At 43.1% G+C, this 27,632-nt stretch overlaps 1 protein-coding gene across 2 annotated transcripts in view; it reads right to left on the bottom strand.

Annotated features, from left to right (window-relative positions):
* Positions 1-27,632, bottom strand: part of emid1 (EMI domain containing 1) — a 431,206-nt gene that overhangs the window by 75,039 nt on the left and 328,535 nt on the right. For both annotated transcript variants that reach the window (XM_072247702.1, XM_072247703.1), the window contains exons 7-8: positions 17,361-17,432; positions 3,312-3,476 (exon numbers count right to left, since the gene is read on the bottom strand). In XM_072247702.1, coding sequence (XP_072103803.1) covers positions 3,312-3,476; positions 17,361-17,432 — 237 coding nt within the window. The remainder of the gene's footprint in view (positions 1-3,311; positions 3,477-17,360; positions 17,433-27,632) is intronic.

The raw sequence follows: 27,632 nt of genomic DNA, 5'->3' as shown, positions 1-27,632 counted from the left end.
GAACTGTCTGTGGTGCGCAGGGACCTGTCCATCACTTGGGAATCTTCCTAGTGCCTTGTGGAATTTTCAAAAAAAGCATTCAAAAATTTTGGGGATTTGGAAGATTTTCGGACTTTGGATTCTTGGATAAGGGATGTTCAAACTGTATTATATGACTTCAATCTGTAGGTTCTTTGGATACATGTCATTAAGACAAAATCTGCAATATACTGGATACCTGGTGAAGTTTATTCCTCTCTGCATTGTGGTAGTTACTTCAATGCCAAAATATTGAGATCATTGTGCAAGTTAATTGGCAGTAAATTGGAAAAAGAGTTGGAGGCAACAAATGTTATTGGCATCAATCTCGATGATAGCAGTTCATTTGGCAGAGGGCTGGAACTGGATCAGATTTCTTGCTTGGTCAACATGGGTCAATGCTAAGCTGAGTGTAGCACTTACAAAGTTACCTAACATAAGAACCTCAATTAAGAAAGGTGAGAGTGTAGCGATGTGCTACACACAGCGCTAGAATAACCACACGGAGTCGGTGAGTTAGAGTTGCGATGAAAGAGATTTATTCAAACTTCGCGGCCCGCTTTAAAGCCTTCCCGTTCCCGCCCTCCCTGGGCGGGATTGCTGTGGGAAATGCATATTCCCAGACCCTTTCTGCGCGCGGGATTTTCCCCCTGCTGGTGAAGATGGCCTGGCACCCTTTTTGGGGCCGGCCCTCTGCCTGCGTGCGCTGTTGTGAGCCGGTTCGTGTGTGCCAGAAAGTGGGTTGCCACAAGAGTGTCATTTAATGGTGAGTTAATCTATTAGTAACAACTTGGTAAAACTTAAGTTTGTAAATACAATAAGTAATATACACAAGTAACAGTTTAAAATGGGCAAATAATACTGTAAAATCAAATCAAGTTTAATTGTCATTCATACCATACTTGGATACAACCGAACAACACCGTGTTCCTCAAGGGCCAAGGTGCAAAAACATACATGTGCATTCAAAATAATGAGAGAGAGGATAAAAGAACATAGCTACACAAGAAAACACATTTTTAGTTCAAGACCCTGAGTGAAAAGTCCTGCAAATTGATAGTTCCCAGCAGTCCACCTGTAATTCCACTGATTCAACACTGGAGGGCAGCACCAATAGGAGAAGCTACCCCCAACCGAGCACAGACGCCATGCTACACCGCCTCCGGCGCCTCCTTCTCATCTGGACTGCCGCAGCGGGCAGCAGCAGAAAATTTTCTCTGTTCCTAAAATGACTTGTTAGCAACAAATTCCAAGCTATTATCTCACTCCTCTTACATCCTGAATTAGGGAAAGTGTCTTCTTCAGATTAGTAGGGTGTGTTGTGTACTTATAAAATTCAATTTTTAAGATATGGGCACCACAGGGTTGGTTCTGATGCAGGTGAGATGTTCCCCTATCTATAGATGCTGCCTGATCAGCTGAGTGTCTTAGGCATTTTCTAGTTTTATTGCACATTCCTAATGGTTATTGAGAAACTGAGGTGGTACTTATTGAGCTGTACTAATCCTCTGGTGGTGAGGACTGAACCTAGAAACAATAACCTCATAGCAAGATAGTCCAACTTTTTAACAATTCGTTTAAGGGTTTAGGTAGCAGTGAGACCAGCAATTTTGTTTGCCCATCTGTTACTGGCCTTCAGGAAATGGTGATGAATTGCCACACTGAATCTCTGCAATTCTTCTGGGTAGAGTTCCTACTCACAAGACACACACCATTGTACCGACAGCTCTTGACAAAGTAGGTAGAGGTTGTTGGCTTGGGAGGTATTGTCATAGTACGGTGGATGATTGCCTACAATACATGTTGTAGAAGGTACACACCGAAGCCACGTGCACTGACGGTGAACTGGACATTAATCAAGTGTGCTGGTGTATACTTGGTTCTTGACTGCTGTTAGACCCCTCAGTGATGTCCTAAAGCTGGGCATTTTCAGCCATTTCTTGAAACCATATGGAGTGAATTCTATTGCTTTGCTATATATTTATCAAAAAAAAAACTGGAATTACATGGGCCCTGGGAGGTGTACAAAGGACTGGCCAGGAAGCAATAAATATCCAGGAAATCCAATCTAAACCAACAAACAGCCATACAGATATTTCAGCCAGAAAAGTATCTGCGGGGTAGAATATCCAAGGTTGGAAATTTGTTAATTGTTACTCCATTTCAGCTTTATTTGGATGTGTTAATAATTCTGTGCCGCTGCTCCTTGGCAAGGTACAATAATTGATGAAGCCTGTAAACACTATTAAAGTGCATATGAAATAACATCAAAGGGATATGGGTGATACATAGAAGGATATTTAGTATTAAACTGGCATCAACATTGGTATAACACTGTGAGCTGAATGGCCCGTACTGTGTTCCACAGGAACAGGCCCTCCAGCCCACAATGTTATGCTGAATCAGCTAAAAAGTAAATTAAAAAAAACTAATCCTCCTATCTACAAAGTGTCCATATCCCTCCGTCTCCCTCATATTCATTTGGCTATCTAAACCATGTGTCTACCTGAAAACCCTCTGATGTTTTTGCCTCTCCCACCGTACAGGCAGTGCATTCCGGGAAACCACCACTCTCTGAGTAAAAAACTTACCCCTCACACCCTCTTCGGACCTACTCCCGTCCATGCGATAACACAGCAAGGGTGACTAGTAGCACTTAAATCGTACTTAATAGAGGTCCTCACTGCAACCATGCCTTTTATTCTCTAAACATGCCAGGAGTATTTTCATATTCATGCACCAGCCAACTTAAAACTTAGGATTTAAATCTCATTGGATTTACGCTATACTTGAATATATCAGTCATGTTTGACACTCATTATCGTCATCAAGAACTCCAAGTAGGATGGAATACAACCGCACTTAGATTACAATATTCCTTAATGCTTCCAACACTAGCGTTCCCAGGAGGCTTCCAATCCCATACCAATATATATTTTTATACTTTCTCCTCCATCAGCATTTTTGAACGGCTGGCAATTTTCGCAGAGCCACTTGCCGAGCTTTTGTAGTTTTGTCCTGGGGATCGAAGTCCACCAGGAACGGAGCTGCAAACTCGTATCATGCAGAGTGGAGAAGACAAATTTGCAAGGATCTGATGGAAGCGCTGGCGGGCAGTTGGCTGCGCACAGCAGGTGCCTTCATAGTCTGAGTAATGAAGCCATGAATCACAGCTGTCTACATGTTCTTTTAACAATGGAATAAATCAAATTAAATGAAAGAAGCATACTCTGCAAGCCGAGGTGTAGGGCTACAGTGCTCGGCTGCTGTGAGGAAAGCAATCATGTACTTGCCATTGTTGGTCGATGTGTATCCGAGGTCAGTTGATCCTAGATAAGGAATGTCAGCACGTGATGGTCCTGCGGGCCCTGGGGGTCCCGGAGGACCTGGGGGTCCCGGTAGACCTCTGGTACCTGGAATTCCTGCTGAACCAGTTGGACCTTGACGCCCTGGCGGACCTGGTAAATGAATGAAATAAATTCGCATGAGGTTTTCAGTCAAATGGGCCAGCTCAATGAAGGAGATCCTCATGATCCAAAAATGGTCCTTATCAGTTTTCCGTAATGAGAACCCTCACCAAGAAATGGGAGTTAAATTAAAAAAATATATATATTTACTTTTTTGATTCTCACCCACCCCAAATAAATTCCATGAGAGCAAATTTTATTTGTACCTCAAATCTGTGTAAGTGATTTATGAATTGAAAGTTCAGAAGTTCAAAGTAAATTTTATTATATATGTCACTATATACAACTCTGAGATTCCGTTTCTCGTGGGCATAGTCAATAAATCTATAGAACTACTGTGTAACAGAATCAATGAAAGGCCGTCTAACCAGGGGAGTTCAACCGTAGTGCAGAAGACAACTAACTGTGCAAATACCAAAAGAAGAAACAATGATAATAAATAAATAAGCAATAAATATTGAGAACATGAGATGAAGATTCCTTACAAGAGAGTCCATAGGTTGAGGGAACATTTCAATGATGGGTCAAGTGAAATTCATTGAAGTTATCCCTTCTGATTCAAGAACTATAAGGGTAAACTGTTGTGACGCAGGGGTCACCTGTGATTTATTTCCTCATGTCTGCAACAAAGACAAATTATGTAGCTAACTTCACAAAGTTTAGAGATCGAAGAGCGACCATTAATGTTTCTGATTGTTGGATCAGCGAAGGAAAAAATCAGTTGTAGGACACGTTATAATAATTAATAACACTTTTAAATGCAAGTTGTGTTCTTTTTTTGCAAGGCTCCAAACTCCAGGAAAACATCGGATTACATTTGCTATATTTTCTCGGTAGGTCCTGTAGGAACTGAAATCTGTTGTATACTGTCACTACAAGGAACCAATTTATTCATGCATGTGTTGCCTATGAGACTCCGTTGTGCAGAAGGTAGCTGCTAGGCTTGATCACATGACAACAGTGGGTAAATTTGTTGAGTGCTTCAGGATGTGCTGAAACTCCACCAGGAATTATATGAAGGCACATGGTTTTCCTTCTGCAGCATAATGAGGGAAAGGTCAGCTATGTGACAAATAAATGAAGGTGATTTCAAAACACAGCGACTCTGAGCTCCTATATTGTTCTCCTAATTGCCTGCTGCAACTTCAAATGGCAATAATAATAACTCCCAGTGGAGTGGTGCAGACAACCAACTTTCTCCTGGGATTCCACCATTCTCTTGCTAAATTTTCAAGAGTTCTCATAACAATACATGCCCAGTATATACTTGGGTTTTTGAGTGAATTAATTGCAAGACGTTCAGGTGTCTTCGTTTCTCACTTTGCTAAAAGGTGTTTCATATACCCAGTACTGTGCAAAAGTCTTAGGCACGCATGTGTAACTAGGGTGACTTTTGCACAGGACTGCATTTGTCAACATGGAATGGAGAGCAAGTTTGTAAATCTGGCGGGCACAAAGGACGTTGGGAATGGTGAGGGTGGAGCGCCACGGGAGGTGTGTGGGACAGGTAGCAAAGAAGGAGCATCAGGGGTGGGGTGGGGCGGGGGAGTTGTGGTGGTCGAGCCCTGAGAACCAGGCAAGGTCATTTGATTCCAAACAATTGGTTTATTGATCATTACAGAATGTCTCTCTGGTGCTTCCTGCTCCCTCCCCTCTCCCTTGCCCTTTTCCCAACCTTGATACCCCTCTCCCTGCCCCCTTCCCACTCTCAATCCACAATAGAGAATTACAATATATATTAATAACTTGGATGAGGGAATTAAATGCAGCATCTCCAAGTTTGCGGATGACACGAAGCTGGGTGGCAGTGTTAGCTGTGAGGAGGATGCTAAGAGGATGCGGGGTGACTTGGATAGGTTAAGTGAGTGGGCAGATTCATGGCAGATGCAATTTAATGTGGATAAATGTGAAGTTATCCACTTTGGTGGCAAAAACAAGAAAACAGATTATTATCTGAATGGTGGCCGATTAGGAAAAGGGGAGGTGCAATGAGACCTGGGTGTCATTATACACCAGTCATTGAAAGTGAGCATGCAGGTACAGCAGGCGGTGAAAAAGGTGAATGGTATGCTGGCATTTATAGCGAGAGGATTCGAGTACAGGAGCAGGGAGGTACTACTGCAGTTGTACAAGGCCTTGGTGAGGCCACACCTGGAGTATTGTGTGCAGTTTTGGTCCCCTAATCTGAGGAAAGGCATCCTTGTCATAGAGGGAGTACAAAGAAGGTTCACCAGATTGATTCCTGGGATGGCAGGACTTTCATATGATGAAAGACTGGATGAACTAGGCTTATACTCGTTGGAATTTAGAAGATTGAGGGGGGATCTGATTGAAACGTATAAAATCCTAAAGGGATTGGACAGGCTAGATGCAGGAAGATTGTTCCCGATGATGGGGAAGTCCAGAACGAGGGGTCACAGTTTGAGGATAAAGGGGAAGCCTTTTAGGACCGAGATTAGAAAAAACTTCTTCACACAGAGAGTGGTGAATCTGTGGAATTCTCTGCCACAGGAAACAGTTGAGGCCAGTTCATTAGCTATATTTAAGAGGGAGTTAGATATGGCCCTTGTGGCTAAAGGGATCAGGGAGTATGGAGGGAAGGCTGGTACAGGGTTCTGAGTTGGATGATCAGCCATGATCATACTGAATGGCGGTGCAGGCTCGAAGGGCCGAATGGCCTACTCCTGCACCTATTTTCTATGTTTCTCTGTTTCTAGAGACCCGTACCTGAATCAGATTTATGATCACTCACATACGTGATGAAATTTGTGTTTTTTTTTTGCAGCAGCAGTACAGTGCAATACATAAAATCACTACGGTACTGAGCAGAAGCCTTTGGAACCCCAGCTATAAATATGTTATTAAGTCTTTTGCTCAGTACTCATATACTTGGCTTTTGGAGTGAATTAACTGTCAGTCATTCAAGTGTCTTTTTCTCCCATTTTGCCATAAAGTATTTCTGATACAAAAATGTTTCAAATGTATTCTGTTTGGAGATGCTCCACGAGAGTTCAGCAGTGTGCGATTACAACTTCATGCTGGCAGATCTCACAGAGCAAGTATTTCTGAATCACAGACTCCTCTTTATATGCGGACGTAAAACGTTCTGACTCCTAATTGGTCGCAGATCCAACATTTTCCATATTTAATGGCAAAATCAGTTCAGGAGGGTTGGATCACCTTAATGGGAAAACTCACGGCTCGTTGTACTTGTACACACCACGTCTCTGTACCTCACTCATGATACAGATACATTCACTATTTAGCCAGGTCTTGTTATTTCTCTCTTCGCTTTGTGGCATATCGGCTGGAAACCTTGCCATTCTGTTAGCATTTGTCTGTTTTTTTATGAGGCTGAGTTGCTAGCTTGACACTCAACCCAGCACGGATGGAAAGCGTGCAAAGGGCCGACCGGATTCGAACCCAGGACCACTCGCCTCGAAGTCCGGTGCAGATGCCACTACACCACCAGCCGGCTTCTGCTTAGCCAGAGGATGGAGAATCTGTGGGATTCGTTACCACAGGCAGCTGTGGAGGCCAGGTCATTGAACGTATTTAAAGCAGAGGATGATATATTTTTGGTAAGTCCAGGCGTGAAAGGTTACAGGGAGAAGGCAGGAGAATGGTGTTGAGAGGGAAGTAGATCAGCCATGATCAAATGGTGCGGCCGACTCGACGGGCTGAATGGCCTAATTCTGCTCCAATGTCTTATGGTCTATTGCAAGAAAAAAGAATCAATATGAAGCAAGATTCTCTTGTTACCAAAGCAAGGAAACAACTTCTAATTCAGTCCACCCTACTGCCCCCAGAATGTCACAGGCAACAGGAGATAATTATATCAGCAGGAAAGTTATAGTGATTTATTAAAAGGTCAGAGTGGCAAAAATTGCTATAAGAAAAATAATAAAAAAGAAAGGAATATTAATTTTCTTTGATCTGTTTTGACCAATGCATGCTACACCTGTTTCAACAAAATATTTATCCAGGTATCATTTTCCTGCCTGTGATTGGGCCAGATGATCCATTTGAAGCCATTCGCAGCTTAAGTAAGCGGTGGAAATCACTAACACCACACAATGTCTCAGAACACCAAGGACCCAGCAGACGGACCTTTTCTTGAGAGTCAGCTGGCTGAGGGAGCAAAGACTGTCGAGAAACCACTTTAATTTCCTGTTACTACAGCTGTGTCACAATATCTGACCCAAATCTCAAACCCTCTACCCAGAATTGACCCACACAGCTCTGAAGGTCAGTCACTATGTCGCTATAACTTTATGGCAAACGGGCAATTTAAGATATACATGCATCATAATTAAACAGAGAGGGTCCTGTGTTGCTTTTAATTGGGACATCTGGAAAGTCCCACCTGTCCCACAGAAACACAGTGGTGTCAGTGAAATAACTCCCCCGGTCAAAGGACATAACACCGTTAACAATGAAAGCATATTGTAGCATGTCTGAAAAGGTCTTACTTCTCCACAATTTATTAGAAGGAAGTCCACTTCAAGTGGCATTTCAGAAAATGCCACTGGATACACTCTGGTAAAGAGCACAAGACATAAGAGCAGAATTAGGCATTTCGGCCCATCAAGTCTGCTCCAGCATTCCAACATGGCTGATTTATTATCCCTCTCAATCCCATTCTCCTGTCATCGTCACGTAACCTTTGATGCCCTGATTAATCTGCTTTAAATATATCCAATGACTTGGCCTCCACAGCCATCTGCAGCAATGAATTCCACAGATTCACCACCCTCTGGCTAAAGCAATTTCTCCTCATCTCTGTGCTAAGTGGATGTCCCCTGTATGCCATGTGGACCTGGACATCCCCACATAGGAAACATCCTCCCCACATCCACTCTATCTAGGCCTTTCAATATTTAATATGTTTCAATGAGATACCGCCTTATCATCTAGTTCCCTGCTTAGGCATTGTATGATGAACTTCCTCTTCAGTAATAGCATCTATGGGCAAAGTATGTTGCACATGCTCACACTGATATGGAGCAAAAACTTAAAGAGAGAAGTGGGAGAAAGAGGAGAAAGTAGCTTTCAGGCAAATTTAATTTCAATTTTTACTTTCAAAAGCAGGACACTTTCACTGAAAGAATTTCCTCAAAGAATGTGAAATTTCTATAACACACACAAAATGCTGGAAGAACTCAGCAGGCCAGGCAGCATCTATGGAAAAAGAGTACAGTCGACATTTCGGGCTGAATTCCTTCAGCAGGACTGTCAATGTTTTGGGCCGAAACCCTTCAGTAGGACTGCTGGGCTCCTCCAGCATTTTGTGTGTGTTGCTTGGATTTCCAGAATCTGCAGATATTGTCTTGTCTGTGATTAAATTTCTACATCTTCCTTCAGTGTTAATTTTGCACTTTGAATCTCACCAAAGAAATCAATGTCTGGATGAAATACATTTTCACTGAAGGCACTTGGAAAATATGAATGAGATACTTCAAAGTTTTGGGTATAAAATTAACTCCTTCATAAACACCTGCACAGAGGAAAAGTTATGGAACAATAAACTTAATGGCTTCTTTATTTTGATTTAATGTATGGTTAAGTTATGAAACTTCCTTTAAACATTGGTTACAACTTATAGGTGACAGCTGCAGTTTTAAAGAAGCAGTATTTTTATTCAAATACAAAGTTCCTTAGAACGAGAGCAAAGAGCGCCAAAACTACTTACTGTGAATGAAATAAACAACGGAGAACGTTCAAATCATCAGCATTCTCTCCATGACAGAGCATTCCAAAGTAAACCAAAGTACTATGCTGTGCATAGTGTTAACTGTTCTTAATAACCGAGACTCTGTTACAAGAATATTTGCAATGTGATTGTTTTGGCTGACATGCTAAAAATTTGATAAGAAATAAACACAACATAGGAATTTATGGAAGCCTGGACTATTGTTAAATAATGCTGGGATGGCCTTCAAAATTTTTGAAGAAATTGAATCCAAACTTTGCAATGAAGTATAAATACTCAAACTGTGGGGTTTCCTCTGGATGTGGGGTGAAGGAGCAGCATTCTATGTTGGCATTTATTTCAAGGGGAATAGAATATAAAATCAATGCTGAGCCTTTATAAGACAGCAGTCAGGCTGCACTTTTGTCAACGGTTTTGGGCTCCATATCTCGGAAAGGATGTGCTGTCATTGGAGAGAGTCTAGAGGACGTTCACGAGGATGATTCCGGGAATGAAGGGGTTAACATTTAAGTAGTGTTTGGCAGCTTTGGGCCTGTACTCCCTGGAATTTAGAAGAATGCTGGGGGGGGGGGCTGGCAAGGGTTTCCCGCATTTTGCGATTATTTAAAGGGGACTCTCATTTAGCACTGGAGCGGAGTCCTTGCGTTTGTGAAGAATGATTTGTCTCGCGGTGTCGCTCGATCTTGCCTCCGATGCTCTGCTGGTATTCCTCGGTCTAACCTCCTGTCTCCTCCTCTGCACGGGGAGTCTGCCGTCCCTCCGCAGCGGGGTTGAGCCATAGCCAGCACTCACCCTGACAGAGCCAGCCATTCCCCCCATCTGCGTCTCGTTCTGCCAGCAACCATCGTGACAAGGCCTTGCTGATGGTGGCACGGTGCTTAAGTTACTAGGCTGGTGATCTAGAAGTTCAATTCCCACCATGACAAGAATTTAAATGTTGTTAATAATCTGGACTAACACTGCTCAACAAAAATGCCAGGCACTAATAAACAGAGCTAGAGAGAATCCAACCAATTGTCTATCACATTCAGTAGTATTACTGCTGTGTATTTCAGTAACATTTGGGTAATTAGTCCTGACGAAGGGTCTCGGCTTGAAACGTCGACTGTACCTCTTCCTAGAGATGCTGCCTGGTCTGCTGTGTACACCAGCAGCTTTGATGTGTGTTGCTTGAATTTCCAGCATCTGCAGAATTCCTGTTGTTTGCATGGGTAATCTTGTATATTGTTTGATTAAGTTTATTGTTATTTGTTTAAATAATTAATTACAGGTTATATGTAAAAATATGTGAATTGCATATGTCATCACATTACCACTTGATACTTGCGCGCCACGCTTAAAGTAAACTTGAAGTTCGACCCACGTTTCGGACTCCCGTGTCTTCCTTTGAATTAGTTTAATGTTTTTTTAGTTACAAAACATAACAGTTACTGAGTCGCCCATCCTGGTGATCACCACTGACCAGAAACTCGAGAGGCACAGTGGCATAAATACCATTATTACAAGGGCAGGTCAGCGACACGGTGTGCTGCAAGGCGACCCTCCTATGCGCAGGTTTAGCAGTGTGAGGGCATATCCACTACTTACCTAGCCAGCTCCAGCAACTCTCAACAGCTCAACACAATCGGGGTCAAAGCAGCTGACCAGAGAAGGACCCTAAGCCCTTCTCCACACATCCATTCCCTCTGCCACTACCTGTCTGCAGCACATACCATCTCCAGACTGTCCTCTGCCAGGCTACGCCGTCAACACCTCCCAAACCCATAATCTCTTAGATTAAGAGAGATGTTGAGGTAATTGCACCTTCTTACTTACTTACTGCCTGTTGGCGTTTAGGCCAGCAATGAAGGTCTTCCATCTCTGTCTGTATAGAAGGATCCTTCACTGCTGTTTCCATAACATTGTTTGTTGACCAGTCAGGGTTGTTAGCCCTGAGCTGCACCCCTGAACCTGGAGGTCTGGTGGACCGCTCTTAGTCTGGCATCTACCCTTTGACCTTTGACATGGGTGACCCTACCAAGAGTCAAACCACAAGGCCCTGACTCCAGCCAACATAGCTCTCTGGGTCATTGAGGCACACAAGCCTCCACACCCTACGGCAAGGCTGTGGTCCTGTTGGAGAAATATCACCTTCTGGTTCCTTTCCAATCCACAAACAGTTCTGACCCGGAACTTCATTGTCCTTGGGCCTAAATCTTAAAATGTCCTCCCATCAGTGCTGTGTGAGGGCCTTCCTCAAAAGGACTGCAGTGGTTCAGGAAGACTGCTCCTCAGGGCAAATTAATATAGACATAGTCGATACATGAATAAACAGATGTCTGGATAATTTAAATTTAATTTATTAAAGAAGTGCAAAGTCACTACCACTAAAGATGGCAGTGATATCTGGCTTTGCACCCGTGGTCTCACGATGTTTACTCAGCTCTGCAATGAACTGACGCTGTGGCCTGCTCCAGCTACAGTGACGCCTGGCCTCGTGTCTTTCATAAAACTTCAGTTCCGAATGCTATTTGCTTAACTTTACTGTTCGCACAGTTTTTTTTTTCCCCTTGTGTGCATTTGGGTGTTTCATATTCTTTTTTAAAAATGGGTTCTTTTGGGTTTTCTTTGTTTTGTGGCTGCCTGTAAGGAGACAAATGTCAAGATTGTATATAGTATGCATACTTTGATAATAAAAGCGCTTTGGACTTCGAAACACTAGATTGTTCTGAAAACCCGTCTGGTTCAGTAATAAGGTTTAAGAAAAGGAACCTAGCCTCCTTGCCCAGTTGGCACATGGATGCAAAGCAAAGTGGTTAGCCCTTAATTACCCTTGGCTGAAAGACAATTAGGGATGGGCAATAAATATCAGCTTTTCCAGCAATGACTACATCCCAGGAATGAATTCATAAGTAAAATCTGATACTGTCCAGTAATAGACAGCGTAGTATCTCGACAAGGAACTTATTAACCTTCTGGCAGCAGGGATCTGTTGAAGAGTTGCACAATGCTGGAATGAGCTCAAACCTTGCTTCAAAAATTAAAAACATTATGCGCCCAAGTGGCCATTTGTTCCCAAAGCACAAGAACCATGACTAATAAGAGGAAAAGATCACAGAATGTGACAGCAGTCAGTTAGTTACACTGCTTTTCTGGCAACTGCTGAATTCCCTTTTTGGAGGAATTTATGTGTCTTGCTTCAGCAATGGTTTGTAGCTGAGAACTCAAAATTTCAACCATGCCCTGGTTAAGAAATGTTTTCTAATCCAACACTCCCCATCCCTTTTTGGGTCTGATACAATTCTCCCAGAGCATTTAGTTGCATTTTATGTTATTAAAAAAAAAATCCATGTTTTTAGTTGCACCTTTCAAAGAAAATTTGAAGAAACTTTCCCCTTGTATATCACATTTCATGATAAAGGCACTGTAGGAGCCATGTTTCTTTCTTTGGTTCTTTCGCAATCCTTTTATTAATTTTAAAAAAGTACATATATATGAACAGGAAGAGGATTATCTTAGATATCTATATTGATAACAATACATGTAAAAGGTAAAATAAATATTCTCAAGATCATACATAGTATTAATCTAATAGTATAGAATAAAAAATAAAATACTCCTCTTATCATTTCATAAAAAGAGAAAAAAGATCAAAAAAACATGATTTTATATATAGGGAAAAACACCCACTATTCTCTATAAACAAAAACAAAAAATAATAAAAAAGAAAAAAAAAGGGGGACTGGGCAGCCCATGTTGAGAGTAAAGCAAGAAAAATGAAAAACTTTCTGATCAAATCCAAAGTTTTGAGAGAGTAACTGGGAGAGCAATAGATCCATGTTTCTATTTATTGTTTAATCACAAAAAAGGAAACATCTGCAGGTGCTGGAAATCCAAAGCAACACACACAAAATGCTGGAGGAACTCAGCAGGTCAGGCAGCATATGTGGAAATGAGTAAACAGTCAACGTTTTGGGCTGAGACCCTTCTTCAGAACTAGAAAGAAAGATGAGAAGTTAGAGCAAGCAGGTGATGGAGGGGAGGAAGAAGTACAAGGTGGTAGGTGAAACCGGGAGAGGGGGAGGGGTGAAGTAAAGAGCTGGGAAGCTGGTACGTGAAAGAGATAAAGTGCTGGAGAAGGGGGAATATGTTAGGAGAGGGTAGAAAGAGAAGGAGACGGAAGAAAGAGAAGGGGGAGGAGCACCAGAGGGAGGTGATGAACAGGTAAGGAGATGAGGTAAGAGAGGTAAATGGGAATGAGAATAGTGAAGGAGGGAAGCCTTCCCCCTCAAATGGAGGCACACCTTTCCCTCCCCCTACTTCTGCATTCCACAGTGATCACTCCCTACACGACTCCCTTGTCCATTTGTCCCTCTCCACTGATCTCCCTCCTGGAACTTACCCTTGCAAGTGGAACAAGTACCACACCTGCCCCAACACCTCCTCCCTCACTACTGTTCAGGGCCCCGAAGAGTCCTTCCAGGTGAGGTGACACTTCACCTGTGAGTCTGTTGGGGTCACCTACTGCATCTGGTGCTCCCGGTCTGGCCTCCTGTATATCGGCGAGACCTGGTGCAGATTGGGAGATGGCTCTGCTGAGCACCTACGCTTCGTTCGCCAGAAAAAGCGGGATCTCCCGATGGCCACCCATTTTAATTCCACATACTATTCCCATTCCGACATGTCAGTCCATGGCCTCCTCTACTGTTGCGATGAGGTCAGAGGAGAAACACCTTATATTTCATCTGGGTGGCTCCAACATGATAGCATGAACATCAATTTCTTGAACTTCTGGTAATGTCCCTCCTCATCACCATTTTCCATTCCCATTTCCCTTTCTCACCTTATCTCCTTACCTGCCCATCACCTCCCTCTGGTGCTCCTCCCCTTTCCCTTTCTCCCATGGCCTTCTACCCTCTCCTATCAGATTCCCCCTTCTCCAACCCTTTATGTCTTTCACCAATCGATTTCTCAGCTCCTTACTTCCCTTCTTCTCCCTCCCGGTTCCACCTATCACCTACTACCTTGTATTTCTTCCTCCCTTCCCCCCACTTTCTTACTCTGAATCCTCATCTTTTTTTCCAGTCCTGCTGAAGGGTCTCGGCCTGAAACGCTGACTGTACTCCTTTCTGTTGATGCTGCCTGGCCTGCTGAGTTCCTCCAGCATTTTGTGTGTGTTGCCATTTACTGTCTGTCTGTGTTGTGTATCCTCACTCTGGGTTAGGGTAATTTGTCACGTGAGTTTGGGGGTGGTGAAAATGAATGAATGGTCACCTGTTCACCTGCTTGGCATGTAGAGAGGGGGAGAGCCAAGGGAGCGCATATTTTTAACTTTCCGGTCGCATTTGAATTTAATCCAATTACACTTGTGTTTGACTGCTTGTCATTGTTTGAATTTGATCCAATTACACTCATTTTGCTCCTTTTTGCTTTACATGAATTATGGAAGAGTTGAATGATTTTATTGTTGGTTTGCAATACAGGATTAAGCCAACTTCTCAACTTGGAATTCAATCAATACTCCCTCCCTTAGCCTCTCAGCGACTTTTAGTTAGTTTTCAAGTGGATTTGCCCCGTACATCATGAGTAAAGCCGTCCCAACCATTGAGCACATTTACGCTGTTGCGGGAAAGCAGCATCCACCATCAGAGATCCCTACTAACCAGGCCAGGCCCCTTTCTTGTGGCTGCCTTCAGGTGGACGGTACAAGAGCCTCAGGACTTGTACCACCAGGTTCAAGAACAGTTACTACCCCTCAGCCATTAGGCTCTTGAACAAAGGGGTTAACTGCACACACTTGCCCATCCGTTGAGATGTTCCAGCAGTCAATGATCTCACTTCAAGGAGTCTTTATCTCGTTATCGCATGTTCTCAATATTTATTACTACTTCTTTATATTTGCCTTTTTTTCACAGTTTGTTGTCTTCTGCACTCTGGTTGATTTTCACTGATCCTGTTATAGTTACTATTCTATAGATTGGCTGAGTTTGCCCAGAGCAGAATGGATCTCAGGGTTGTATATGGTGACATATATGCACTTTGACAATAAATTTACTTTGAACTTTATTTGCTACGGGCGCTCTACAGACAGTATAAAGCTTTGAGATGTAGTCAGTGCAAAACAAGAGGCCCAACGCATCCATTCTGTTCAGCTTTCAACCCAGCTACCAGCCGACATGTCAGCTGCTGACACCCAGTGGGTGATCTTAGGAAACTCAGAAGGAAAAGACAATTTTATGACTAACTGCTCTGCTTCCATTTTTGGCCCTCAGAAAAACCTTGAAGAGGATCTGGGAAACTGAATGATCCAAAGGAAGGAAAACAGTGGTTAGAAATAGTTAGGATGGGTAGTGACCCAGACTAAGAGAAATTCGGTTAAGATGGGAGGTTTACAAGGGCCGTGGTCCAGGTGGAGGTTGATGAATCTAGACAGAATAATAGTTTGGCATGGATTAGATGGACTAAAGGGCCTGTTTCTGTGCTGTCATACTCTATGAGGGAAATTCTTGACAGAGAAGAGGATAGCCTGAAATTGGAGGAGCAGCGGCCTAAAAGGGCTGGAGTGCAGTCTCGACAGGGAGGGATTGTGGTCTAGACTGAGAAGCCAACTTTGGGTGACTGGGAAGAGTTGTCTAGCTGGGAGGAAGAGACAAGTATCTTATCCAGTAGTTACTTACCAACCTAGAAAAGAGAGATGTTCTTCGGCTGCTGCAATTGAAGCAGTCACCTTGCTGTTTAAAGTCTGCAGCAGTTCCTGCTGATCAGATGGCCAGATACACTAGGAAACCGACAGGATGCAAAAGATCCAGTATTCTGGGCGGCGGGGTGGAGATATGTCTCTACCAAAGGAGGTGTAAGGCGCTCCTTCCCTCCGCTAGCCTGCAGGTCACCCTTGGGTAAGGTGTAGCACCCACTTGGCCCCCCCCAATCAGGGTCATGTGAAGCCATGGGAGCAGGTGGTGGATGGTCGTATGAGCAGCTGGTGCATATCACAAGTCCTGGTTATGTGACCACTGACGTCAGGCAGACAATCTCTGAAGTGTATTGATAATGGCTAGGGTCACCCACCTTGTAAAGACACTGCCCAGAAGGCGGCAATGGCAAATGACTTCTGTAGAAGTCATTTTCTGTAGAAAAATTTGGAAAGAACAATCACGGTCATGGAAAGACCACGATCACCCACATCATATGGCATTGCACATAACGAATGAACAAACTACGATTCTATCCAGCATTTGCAATGATGATGTCTCCAGAGTTGCCTTCATGGTCACTCAGTATCATATGGGAAAGGACCTCGGCCGAAATGTCTTCTTCTTGTTCTTTTCCATGCCTGCTGAGCTCCTCCAGCATTTTGTGTGTGAAGCTTGGATTTCCAGCATCTGCAGATTTTCTCATCAAATGGGAAAGACCTGATTTGCTCAGAAGGACTTATTGATAGGTGCAAGGGCCAACTCCTTCTAACTCAGTACGAGGGACACAAAGCAGATTTGTCTTTTCATTTTAAAGTTAAAAGTAAGTTTATTATAGAAGTACGTATATGTCACCAATTCTACCAGTGTCCTACCAGTGTGCACCTTTTTCATTGAGTCTGTTATGGTTATCATTCTATTATGGATTTTGTTGAGTATGCCTTTAAGAAAATCAATCTCAGGGTTGTAGATGGTGACATATATGTACTTCAATAATGAATTTACTTTTGAACTTAGAGATTTATTTTCTTGCAGGCATACTCAATAAATCCATGATAGAATAATAACCTTAACAATGGAAGACCACACCAACTTGGGCGTTCAACCAGCGTACAAAAGACAAGAAACTGTGCAAGTACAAAAAGAAATAAATAATAATAATAAATAAGCAATAAATATTGAGAACATAAGTGGAAGATGAAGAATCCTTTTTATCTTTCCACAGCAATTTATAATTCAATGAAAATGTGTTTTAATTATTCACTTGCATAAGCGTTACTACTTTCTTTTGCTCAGGCACCAAATAAACATAACAAATTGGCTGCTCAGCTTCGAGCACTGTAAAGAAACCATTGATGATTGACCTGAAATGTTCTTTCTGCTTATCCCTCCATAGATACTGCCCAACTTGCCAAGTATTTCTAGCAGCTTCTTGTTTTTATCTCAGAGTAGCAGCCTCTGCAGTATTTTGCTTTCACAGGAACCACTAACCTGGTGGCCCGACAGGCCCTTGTACTCCTGGGACCCCAGATGGACCACGAATACCTGGTTCACCCCTTGGACCTGGAGTTATTAATAAGGGCAGAGAAAAAAAAAATTAAAGGCAATCCTCAGACAACAAAGCATGTAAATATCTGTGGGAATTAGAGAGGTATAATATATCCCATCGTGGCATTAAATAGACAATGGTATAGATAATCTTAACATATTCCTTGTTGTCCGGGCAGATGTGGCTCGATAGCTGTAGTTGGTAGCTCCTCTAGCAGAAGGAAAGCTCTGATCTTAAATCTCCATTGCCTTGCGACTATACCCACTCATAGCGCTGGCTTCGGGAATAACCCTGAGGGAAAAACCCAGAGCTATTCCCTAAGGCAGCCCTACTTTGAGTTCAGTGCTGACTGGCAACTCCTGTGACGCCACTGGTGCCAAACTGTATCGGTCTCTGCTGTTGCTTTGGATTCATCAGCTGCGTGGAGAGAGGGAGCCTGCTGCAGGGGCAACAGCTTACTTTCCATGTCATCCGGCCACGGCGTACGGATCATGGAGGCAAGCTGGACGCAATATCCATAGTCGACATCGGGGGGCCTCATTCCCTGTTGTTATACGTTAAAACAGTGGAAGTGATAGGATGATTCATTGAATAAATGATTGACTATATCTCAGAGCAAGGCTCTCCAATACATATCAATGAGTGGACTGCTAGCTGGGTGATGATATTTCCCCTGTAACTTTTCACGTGCCTGGGCATGCGCCATCTCCGATAGCCTTGTGGACAGGTGAATCACAGCATTTGTACGCCAGCTCCGAGCAGCTTACTGTTAACACTGCTCCCAGCACTCACCGTGCCACGGTCACGTGGACGGCAAAGCCCAGTAATGGGCAGTTTTTAACTCCAGTGATGGCACAAGAAGGATCAGATATCTCTGAGACAATCTTCAAGGCTTGACTTGTCACACTAATTCCTTTCAGACTTCGAAGCAGAAGGTGTCACTAGATCCAAAACATGAAAATACCTCTCATTGTGGCGTCAAAACAAACTAAGATGTATGCTGATCTGACGACCGGTTGTGTGAGCTTCTGAGCACCACAATGACATCATCCACATATTCATGCTTTTGTCTGTTCTTCATCACATAAGACATTACTAGCTGCCTGTGAGGAATTTGGACGTTCTTCCTGTGACCGTGTGGGTTTCCTCTGGGTGCTCCAGTTTCTTCCCACAGTCCAAAGATGTACCAGTCGGTAGGTTCTACGTTGTAAATTGCCCTCCGATTAGGCTAGGATTAAATCGGGGGATTGCTGGGCAATGTGGCTCGAAATTGGGCCTAATCCGCACTGCATCTCAATAAATAAATAAACCCCCCAAGCCCACCACACCTAACCACTGGGCAGAAGATCAGAGAAGCTTGAAAGCACATAGCACCAAGCTCAAGGGCATCTCTTATCCTATTGTTGTCAACAGTTCCCTAGTACAATAACATGGACTCCTCAGCTGGTAGATCAATTGTGCCTTGTAAATAAATAAACAAACAAATCCCTGGTCTTAAAAGATAGTATTCTAGTATTTCGTTCCAATTAGCACAGAATTAACAATCTTGACTCCAAGCACCATGGCAATGCTGACTCTAAGAGTAAATCTGGCATTCTAGAACATTGCTGAATGATTCAGTAATAGTGCAATTCTTTACCGCGAGTGTGCATTGTGCAGGAATTTCTGAGTCCACCATTAACATCTGCGCTGAACTGAGGCTATGGCCTGCAACAAACCTGGATTGGCTCTGACTGGCCTTGTGGCTATGGACTCACATCTGTGAACTTCCGTTCTGAATGCTATTTGCTTCCTTTTATTGGTTCCACTATTTTTTTTCCCGGCACATTGGGTGTTTGACGATCTCTTTTCAATGGGTTCTATCAGGTTTCTTTGTTTTGCGGCTGACTGTAAGGAGATGAACCTCAAGGGTGTACGTAGTATACTTTCTTTGATAATCAACGTACTTCGAATTTTGAACATCAGCATTTGCAGATAGATATTACTGGGCTAGATATTACTGACTGTTGGCTCTTCAGGCATTGAAACTGCACAAGTTTTGGACTTGTAAGCACATCCAGTCAAATGCAAACACCCAGGATTTATTGATAAGCTCTGAAGGCCAAGTCTGCCAGTGCCAATTCCATACAAGCACAGCCTTGCTGCAATTTCCCTGTTTTACATTGGGATCCTGTGCCAGGTCATTCCTGTGGGATATGAAGTTCCGCAAGTTAGAATGGGGACAGAAAGGCTACAAGGATTGGGAGCTATGTTGCTTCTTTCAATGATTTTAATTATTTATATTTTTATTTGATTTATTTTGAAAGATTATTTATTTCAATGTGTTTTTTTTTAGAAACATTTAATGGTAGAGACAATTAAAGCCAATCAAGATCACTTACAGTTTTACAGCTGGTTTTACCCCATCCTCAGCTTTGAGCAGAAGTTGAGTGCTTTGATCAATATACAAGGTGAAAAATATACTGTACATTGAACCTTTTGTACGTTATACCCAAATACTCAAAGGGGAAAGGCAAGATTCCTTTGGTTTATACTTTACAGTGAATTGTCTATTACTCCTGTCAGCTCTGGCGGACTGGGCGGATGAGATCCAATGGCTATGAAGGTGGCACTTCAATGATCTGTGGAGAGCGGAGGGCATGGCAAAGCACAGAGATGCCACAGTCATCCACTGCAGCCAAGGAGGACTCTGGTTCTCACCACTGGACCCGGAACTCTGAGGTCGAGTGGGACTGCCCCAGTACAATGGCTCTTCCACTTTAAAAACTCTCCTGAACAGGTCTCCTGTCATCGTCGGACACGGTGGACAACCACCACCAGCATTTTTCACTCCATGCTAAAATTATCAACGTATAATTTAGGTATTTAGGTGCTACGTGGAAGAAGTATATTCATTAAAGTACAAAAATAATATACTGTTCAACCCTGAATGCTTGTACAACATAATTCACAACCATTCCCGCGGAAGTTACGATATTGGTAACAAAAATTTTTTCTTGAATGCAATTGAGCTGTGACCATTTGTAATACCTTTAGTCTTCTGCAATATCACTGCAGTCTAACTAAGCTGTTTTGCTCGCGTGGTATACATTGACAAATTACTTGGAGAACAGCAATCCCAATGAACACGTCCGCCGATTCTAATGAAAGATTACCAGCCAACTTGAATCATCATCCCTCTCTCACTGAGGCTGCCCGACCTGCTGAATACTGGGGCGGTATGGTAACGTAGTGCTTAGCACGATACTTTACAGTACCAGCAACCCGCTGCTGCCTGTAAGGAGTTCTACGACCTCTCCGTGACCGCAAGGGTTTCCTCCGGGTTCTCCGGTTTCCTCCCACAGTCTGAGATGTAGCGATTGGTAGGTTAATTGGTCAGGCTAGGGTTAAGTTAGGGGACTGCAGAGCTGAAAGGGTCAGAAGGGCCTATCCTGCACCGAATCTTGATAAACAAATAAATAAATGTTTACAATAGAAATCAATCAATAAATAGATATTTACAGTATTTTCTTCTTCGGTAAACAATTCCGCTCCCACCCTTCCTCTATTTCCTAATCTCTTTCACTTCTTCTCATCAGCCGATTACTTCCTCCCGGGTCCCTTCCTCCTTCCCTTTCTCCTATTGTCCACTCTCCTCTCCTGTCAGATTCTTTCTTCTCCAGCCCTGCACCTTTCCCACCCACCTGGCTTCACCAAACACCTTACAGAATCAGAATCAGGTTTATTATCACCAGCATGAGTTGTGAAATTTGTTAACTTAGCAGCAGTGGTTCAACACAATACATAATATTGAAATCAATCAATCAGTCAATCAATTTCAGTAAGTATATTTAGGCATCCGTTAGTCATGTGAGACCATGGATTTGCGACTTGGAAGGTTTCCAGGGAGCAGGCTTGGGCAAGGTTGTATGGAAGACCGGCAGTTGCCCATGCTGCGAGTCTCCCCTCTCCATGCCACCGATGTTGTCCAAGGGAAGGGTATTAGGACCCATACAGCTTGGCACCGGTGTCGTCACAGAGCAATGTGTGATTAAGTGCCTTGCTCAAGGATACAACACACTGCCTCAGCCAAGGCTCGAACTAGTGACCTTCAGATCACTAGACGAATGCCTTAACCACTTGACCACGTGCCAACACTCAGTACGTATATATACTTATAGATAGATAGATATACTTTATTGATCTCAAGGGAAATTAGGTTTCGTTACAGCAGCACCAGCCAAGAATAGAGCATAAATATAGCAATACAAAAACCACAAACAATCAAACAACAAAATGCAAACTATGCCAGATGGAAATAGGTCCAGGACCAGTCTATTGGTTCAGGGTGTCTGACCCTCCACGGGAGGAGCTGCAAAGTTCGATGGCCACAAGCAGGAACAACCTTCCGTGATGTCCAGTGTTGTATTTCGGTGGAATATGGCCGGGGTCCAACAGCAAAAAGTATGTATATTAAAGAGATTAAAAATAGTGCAAAACTGAAACACTATATATAAAAAAAGAAAGTGAGATGGTGTCCATGGGTTCAATGTCTATTTAGGAATCAGATGGCAGAGGGGAAGAAGCTGTTCCTGAATCACTTCCTTCTGTACTTCCTTCCTGATGGTAGCAATGAGAAGAGGGTATGTCCTGGGTGATGGGGGTCCTTAATAATGCATGTCGCCTTTCTGAGGCATTGCTCCTTGAAGATGTCTTGGGTACTATAGAGGCTGGTACCCACGATGGAGCTGACTAATTTTACAATTATCTGTACCCTTCTTTTGACCCTGTGAAGTAGCCCCTACCCCTCCATACCAGACAGTCATCGCAATCACAACCAGTGCTTTCATCTTACTGATGCTGCGTGCAAGGTTGTTGTTGTGACACCACTCAACTAGCTGGTATATCTCACTCCTGTACACCCTCTCATCTCCATCTGAGATTCTACCAACAATGGATGTGTCATCAACAAGTTTATAGATGATATTTGAGCTATGCCTAGCCACACGGTCATGTGTATATGGAAAGTAGAACAGTGGGCTAAGCACCCACCCCTAAGGTGCACCAGTATTGAACCTCAGTGAGGAGGAGCTACTACCACCAAACTGCACAGGTTGTGGTTTTCCAGTTAGGAAGTTGAGGATCCAATTGCAGACGGAGGTACAGAGGCCCAGGTTCTGTAGTTTATTGATCAGGACTGTGGGAATGGTGGTGTTAAATGCTGAGCTATAGTCAATGAACAGCATCCTGACACAGGTGTCTGTATTGTTCAGGTGATCTAGGCCACGTGATGAACCATTGAGATTGTATCTGCCGTAGACCTATTGTGGTGAGAGGCAAATTACAATGGGTCCAGGTCCTTGCTGAGGCTGGAGTCAATTCTCGCCATGACCAACCTCTCAAAGCATTTCATCACCTTACATGTGAGTGCTGCTGGGAGATGGTCATTAAGGCAGCTCACATTATTCCTCTTAGGCACTTTTGTAATTGTTGCCTTTTTGAAGCAAGTGGGAAATTCTGCCTGTAGCAGTGAGAGGATGAAAATGTCCTTGAATACTCCCGCCAGTTGGTTGGCACAGGTTTTCAGAGTCTTACTAGAAACTCTTTCAGAGTCTGCTGCCTTATGAGGGGTCACCCTCCTGAAGGACAGCCTGATATCGGCCTCTGTGACAGAGATCACAGGGTCACAGGGTTCAGCAGGGATCTCCCTTTCAAAATGGGCATAGGAGGCATTGAGTTCATCTGGTGGTGAAGCATCACTGCTATTCATGCTACTGGGTTTCGCTTTGTAGGAAGTAACGTCCTGCAAACCCTGCCAGAGTTCGCGTGCATCCGATGCCACCTCCAACCTTGTTCGGAATTGTCTCTTCACTCTTGAAATAGCCCAATGCAAGTCATACCTGTTTTTTTTGTACAGACCTGGATCACCAGACTTAAATGCCACAGATCTAACCTTCAGCAGACAACATGCCTCCTGGTTCATCTATGGCTTTTGGTTTGGGAATGTACAGTAAGTCTTTGTGGGCACACACTCATCCACACAGGTTTTAATGAAGTCGGTAACAACTGTGCCATACTCATCCAGATTCGAATATAAATTCCTGAATACAGTCCAGTCCACCGATTCAAAGCAGTCCTGTAGGCGCTCCTGTGCTTCCCTTGTCCAAACCATCTTGGTCCTTACTGCTGGTGCTGCAGTCTTCAGTCTCTGCCTATGCTCAGGGAGTAGAAGTACAGCCAGGTGATCAGACTTCCCGAAGTGAGGGTGTGGAATAGCACAGTAGGCATTCTTGATGGTGGTGTAGCAATGGTCCAGTGTGTTGTTTCCTCTGCTATTGCAATGACCTGTTTCACTGTCTTTTTCAGCTGGCCTGGTTAAAACCCCAAAAATGATGGAGAAGGGTCAGGATATGCTGTTCCGTGCATGTTGATCCTATTGCTCAGATCACCTAGAGCCTGCTCGACATTGGTCTGAGGTGGAATGTACCCCACTACTAAAATGACCGCAGAAATCTCCTGTGGCAGGTAAAATGGGTGGCACTTAACTGCGAGATACTCCAGGTCTGGGAGCAGAATTGGGACTAGCCTCTTTCCGCCCACCTCCCGCCTTTTTATTCCGGCATCTTCCCCCTTCCTTTCCGGTCCTGAAGAAGGGTCTCAGCTCAAAATGTCGACCATCTATTCATTTCCATAGATGCTGCCTGACCTGCTGAGTTCTTCCAGCATTTTGCGTGTGTTGCTTTGGATTTCCAGCATCTGCAGAATCTCTTGTGTTAATAGTATTGTCTGTTTCTGTTTCAGATTTCCAGTGTCTGCAGTTTTGTCCCCCTCCAAATACGAAAGCAAATCCTGTAATTTAAATTATTATTCATATTTTACATTCGATCTGATTTTTGAAATTATATATGCTGTAACCTGCCCTTGTGGAAAACTTGAACCTATCTTTTGTTTCTCTGTTTTATGCGAATGTAGCCAAGTTTCTTCCAAACTCTGCCAATGTACTTAAGAATGACTAAACAATTTGCTCAGGCTATTAGGAGACAATAAAATAAGGACCAAAATTTATAAATTATTTGGAGAAGGGATTATTGATATCAGGGGTGAAGCACTAAAATGAACGCAAAGCACAAACTACTGCAGAACAGCAGGGTGTTGGCTTGTGTTCTACACAGCTCACTAGAAATTCATCCTTTGTTGGCAATGCTAAATGTACAACACAGTATCAGTCAAACATTGAAGTCAATGAAACCAGATGCTGGAAGCTGACTAAAATGGACAGCAGCTATGATACAACACACACAAAAATTGCTGGTGAACGCAGCAGGCCAGGCAGCATTTCTAGGAAGAGGTATAGTTGACGTTTCGGGCCGAGACCTTTCATCAGGACTAAATGAAAGAAGAGATAGTAAGAGATTTGAAAGTGGGAGGAGGAGGGGGAGAGCAGCTATGATACCGCCCATTTAGCCCCTGACCAAAGACGAGTATCTTCCTCGTGGCCTCTTGACTGTGCTGTGAATAGTTCGGTAGGGCAAAGGTTAGGTTGTCTGCACAGCAAAGGGAGAATGGTTGGAGGAGGAATGCTCTTTGCAGTGACTGATATTGAAGTTATGTTGCTTTCACTCGCCTTATTAGGAAGCAGCACACAAAATAGGCAGTCAAATACAAATTGAAAAGTGAGCAGATAATTCCATGCAGCACAGACTTTTTTGGTTATGTCAGTAGTTTTTCTTGCTAACAATTGGGTGGCCGATTGGAGATATGTCTCTACCAAAGGAGGTGTAAGGCTCTGTATCACTACACTAGGCTGCAGGTCACCTTGGGCAAAGTGTGACACCTCCTTAGCCTCCCCGATCAGGGTCACGCGAAACCATGGGAGCAGGTGATGGATGGTCATATGAGCAGCCGGTGCATATCACAAGCCAGGCAGACAATTTCTGAAGAGTATTGATAATGGCTGGGGTCACCCATCTTGTAAAGACTTTGCCCTGAAGAAGGCAATGGCAAACCACTTCTGTAAAAAAAATTGCCAAGAACAATCATAGTCGTCACACATAATGATGCTGATGATTGCATTTTGATATTTGCTATTCTTTTTTTTCACCAAAATTAACAATGACTAAAGTAAGATGAAGGCAATTGATTATCAAGGAAATGTTTCATTTGGTATAAAATAAAGCACTATTTTATATACCCAATAACAAAGATGGTAATGTAGAGGAAAACAGTTCCTTGATTTAGACTTTGAAATACTATAGGATAAGGTACACAAACAGTACAAATCGGAGTTCATGTGTTTGACTTAATTTTCACCCGCAAAATGTAACATGCTGTTTAAATTTTGCAAACTGAGAATATAGAACAGTACAGCACAAGAACAGGCCCCTCAACCCACAGAACTCTACACTGAAATAAACTCAATTACGTCAATTTTAATCATACAATGTAAAATAATACGTGAACCTCTCCCAACACTCCCAAGCAAACTCCAAGTATGGTCTTTGTTCCACCTCTCAGCTCTTTCTCTCTTTCTCTGCTGCTTCACCAAAACCAAAGTCGTGCATGTGTGAAGCTAGTTCTCACTGTCTGTGACAACAAAGGTGATGAGATCCAGTCCCAAAGCAGCTCACCAAAGACGTTCCGGCAGGGCTCAATGAAGAGCAAGTAGGATCTTTGCCTAATTTTTGTTTCTTTCTCAAGCTCACAATCATAGCAACTCATCGGGCCACCATGGGAGATACTCCTTCTAGATATCTCATAAACGGTTAACAATCATATAAAGCATGGCTGACGCAAAGCAAAGTTTACAAAAACTACAGTTCAGATGCTGTAACTCATGGTGGAGTATGTTAGGAAGAAGCCATGCCATTTATTCAAAGTCCCTGATTCTAAAAGCCATCTGCATTGCTCCATTTGGGAGGTTTTGCCAAAATGTTTATTGTCTGTGCAGCGATTATAGATCATCTTCCAAAAAGTTATTAAAATGTGCTAAAGTTTGCGGAAAGACATCAAACAAATTTCTAAATCAAAGGGAAATATCGAAATGGGGCAATGCCTACTACATACCAGTGGCCAACATGGTTTTCACATCAGGAGGGATTTGTGGAAATTTGAATGGAACATACGAAATAAGTGAAAAGTGAAACAAGATTAGCAACTGCTTGTTGTTCTTATGTCCTGAGACTTGGAATTTTAATATTTGTATTTTTTCCTCCCAAGTATGTATATATTTACATACCGTCCTGGCCAGGAGATCCATGTTTTCCTCTTTCACCAGGAGGACCTGTTTTTGAACTCAGTTTTAATATTTTTAAAAAATCACTCAGGCAAACACAGCAAACTTAATATAAACTTTGAAAGCATTGCTGACTCTTTCAGCACCGGCAAATCAATTGTTCTGGTGCACCTGATGAAACTCTCTAAATGAGGCAACATTGATAAATTTGAAGGGCAGCTTTGATAATAGACCAAATGGTTGGGTCACTATTTTTTCATGAATTTATTATGAACACCTCTCTCTCTCTCTCCCTTTTCAAAAGCACAGATCATAGGGGTAATTCAGGACCCCGTCACACCATATAGTGTTTAAGGCTGAACATTTTCTCTCACTAATTCTTGGGAAAGAAAAGCATAATTGAAATTAGTGTGAAACTAATCAAAGGCATGGCCATGGGGGTGGTATGTGGGAGGGTGGGAGAGGGGTCAGAGATTGGGAGAGAGGGAGAGCTGGAGAGGAAGAGGGAGAGGGAAATTGGGAGGGAGGAGAGGGTGATGGTGAGGAAGAGGAGGACAGAGATTGGGAGAGAGGCAGAGAAAAAGAGAGAAGAGAGAGAAGAGGAAAGGAAGAGGGACGGGGGCGGGGTGAGATATATTTTTCTGTGCACACACACATACTGTAGAGTACATGTCCTTTGTATCCCGAACCTTCATTCAATTGTTGTTTCAAACAGAGTTTATTGATTAATATGAGATCAAAGCATTTGCTTCTCAATAGCTTCCTAAAGCATTGTAACCCTTGGGTTTCATTAGCTGCATACCATAGCTCCTGGACTGGTACAGGAATTCCTGTAATCCAGCTTCTCGCTGAATTGATGCACAGGAACCATCTAAGCCTCCCCCTGCGTTCTGTCAATCATCACCCTTCAAAATTATTGTTCCTTGTTACTTCATCAAAGGAAACATTCTTTGGTATGTGAGCCTCAGGCCTGACTGTGAGAGGACAAGCTCAGTTCAAGCAG

This window comes from Mobula birostris, chromosome 31 (assembly GCF_030028105.1).
Source record: "Mobula birostris isolate sMobBir1 chromosome 31, sMobBir1.hap1, whole genome shotgun sequence".
Taxonomy (NCBI): domain Eukaryota; kingdom Metazoa; phylum Chordata; class Chondrichthyes; order Myliobatiformes; family Myliobatidae; genus Mobula; species Mobula birostris.
The sequence above is the reverse complement of the archived record's forward strand: the minus strand, read 5'-3'. Positions and strand labels throughout refer to the sequence as shown.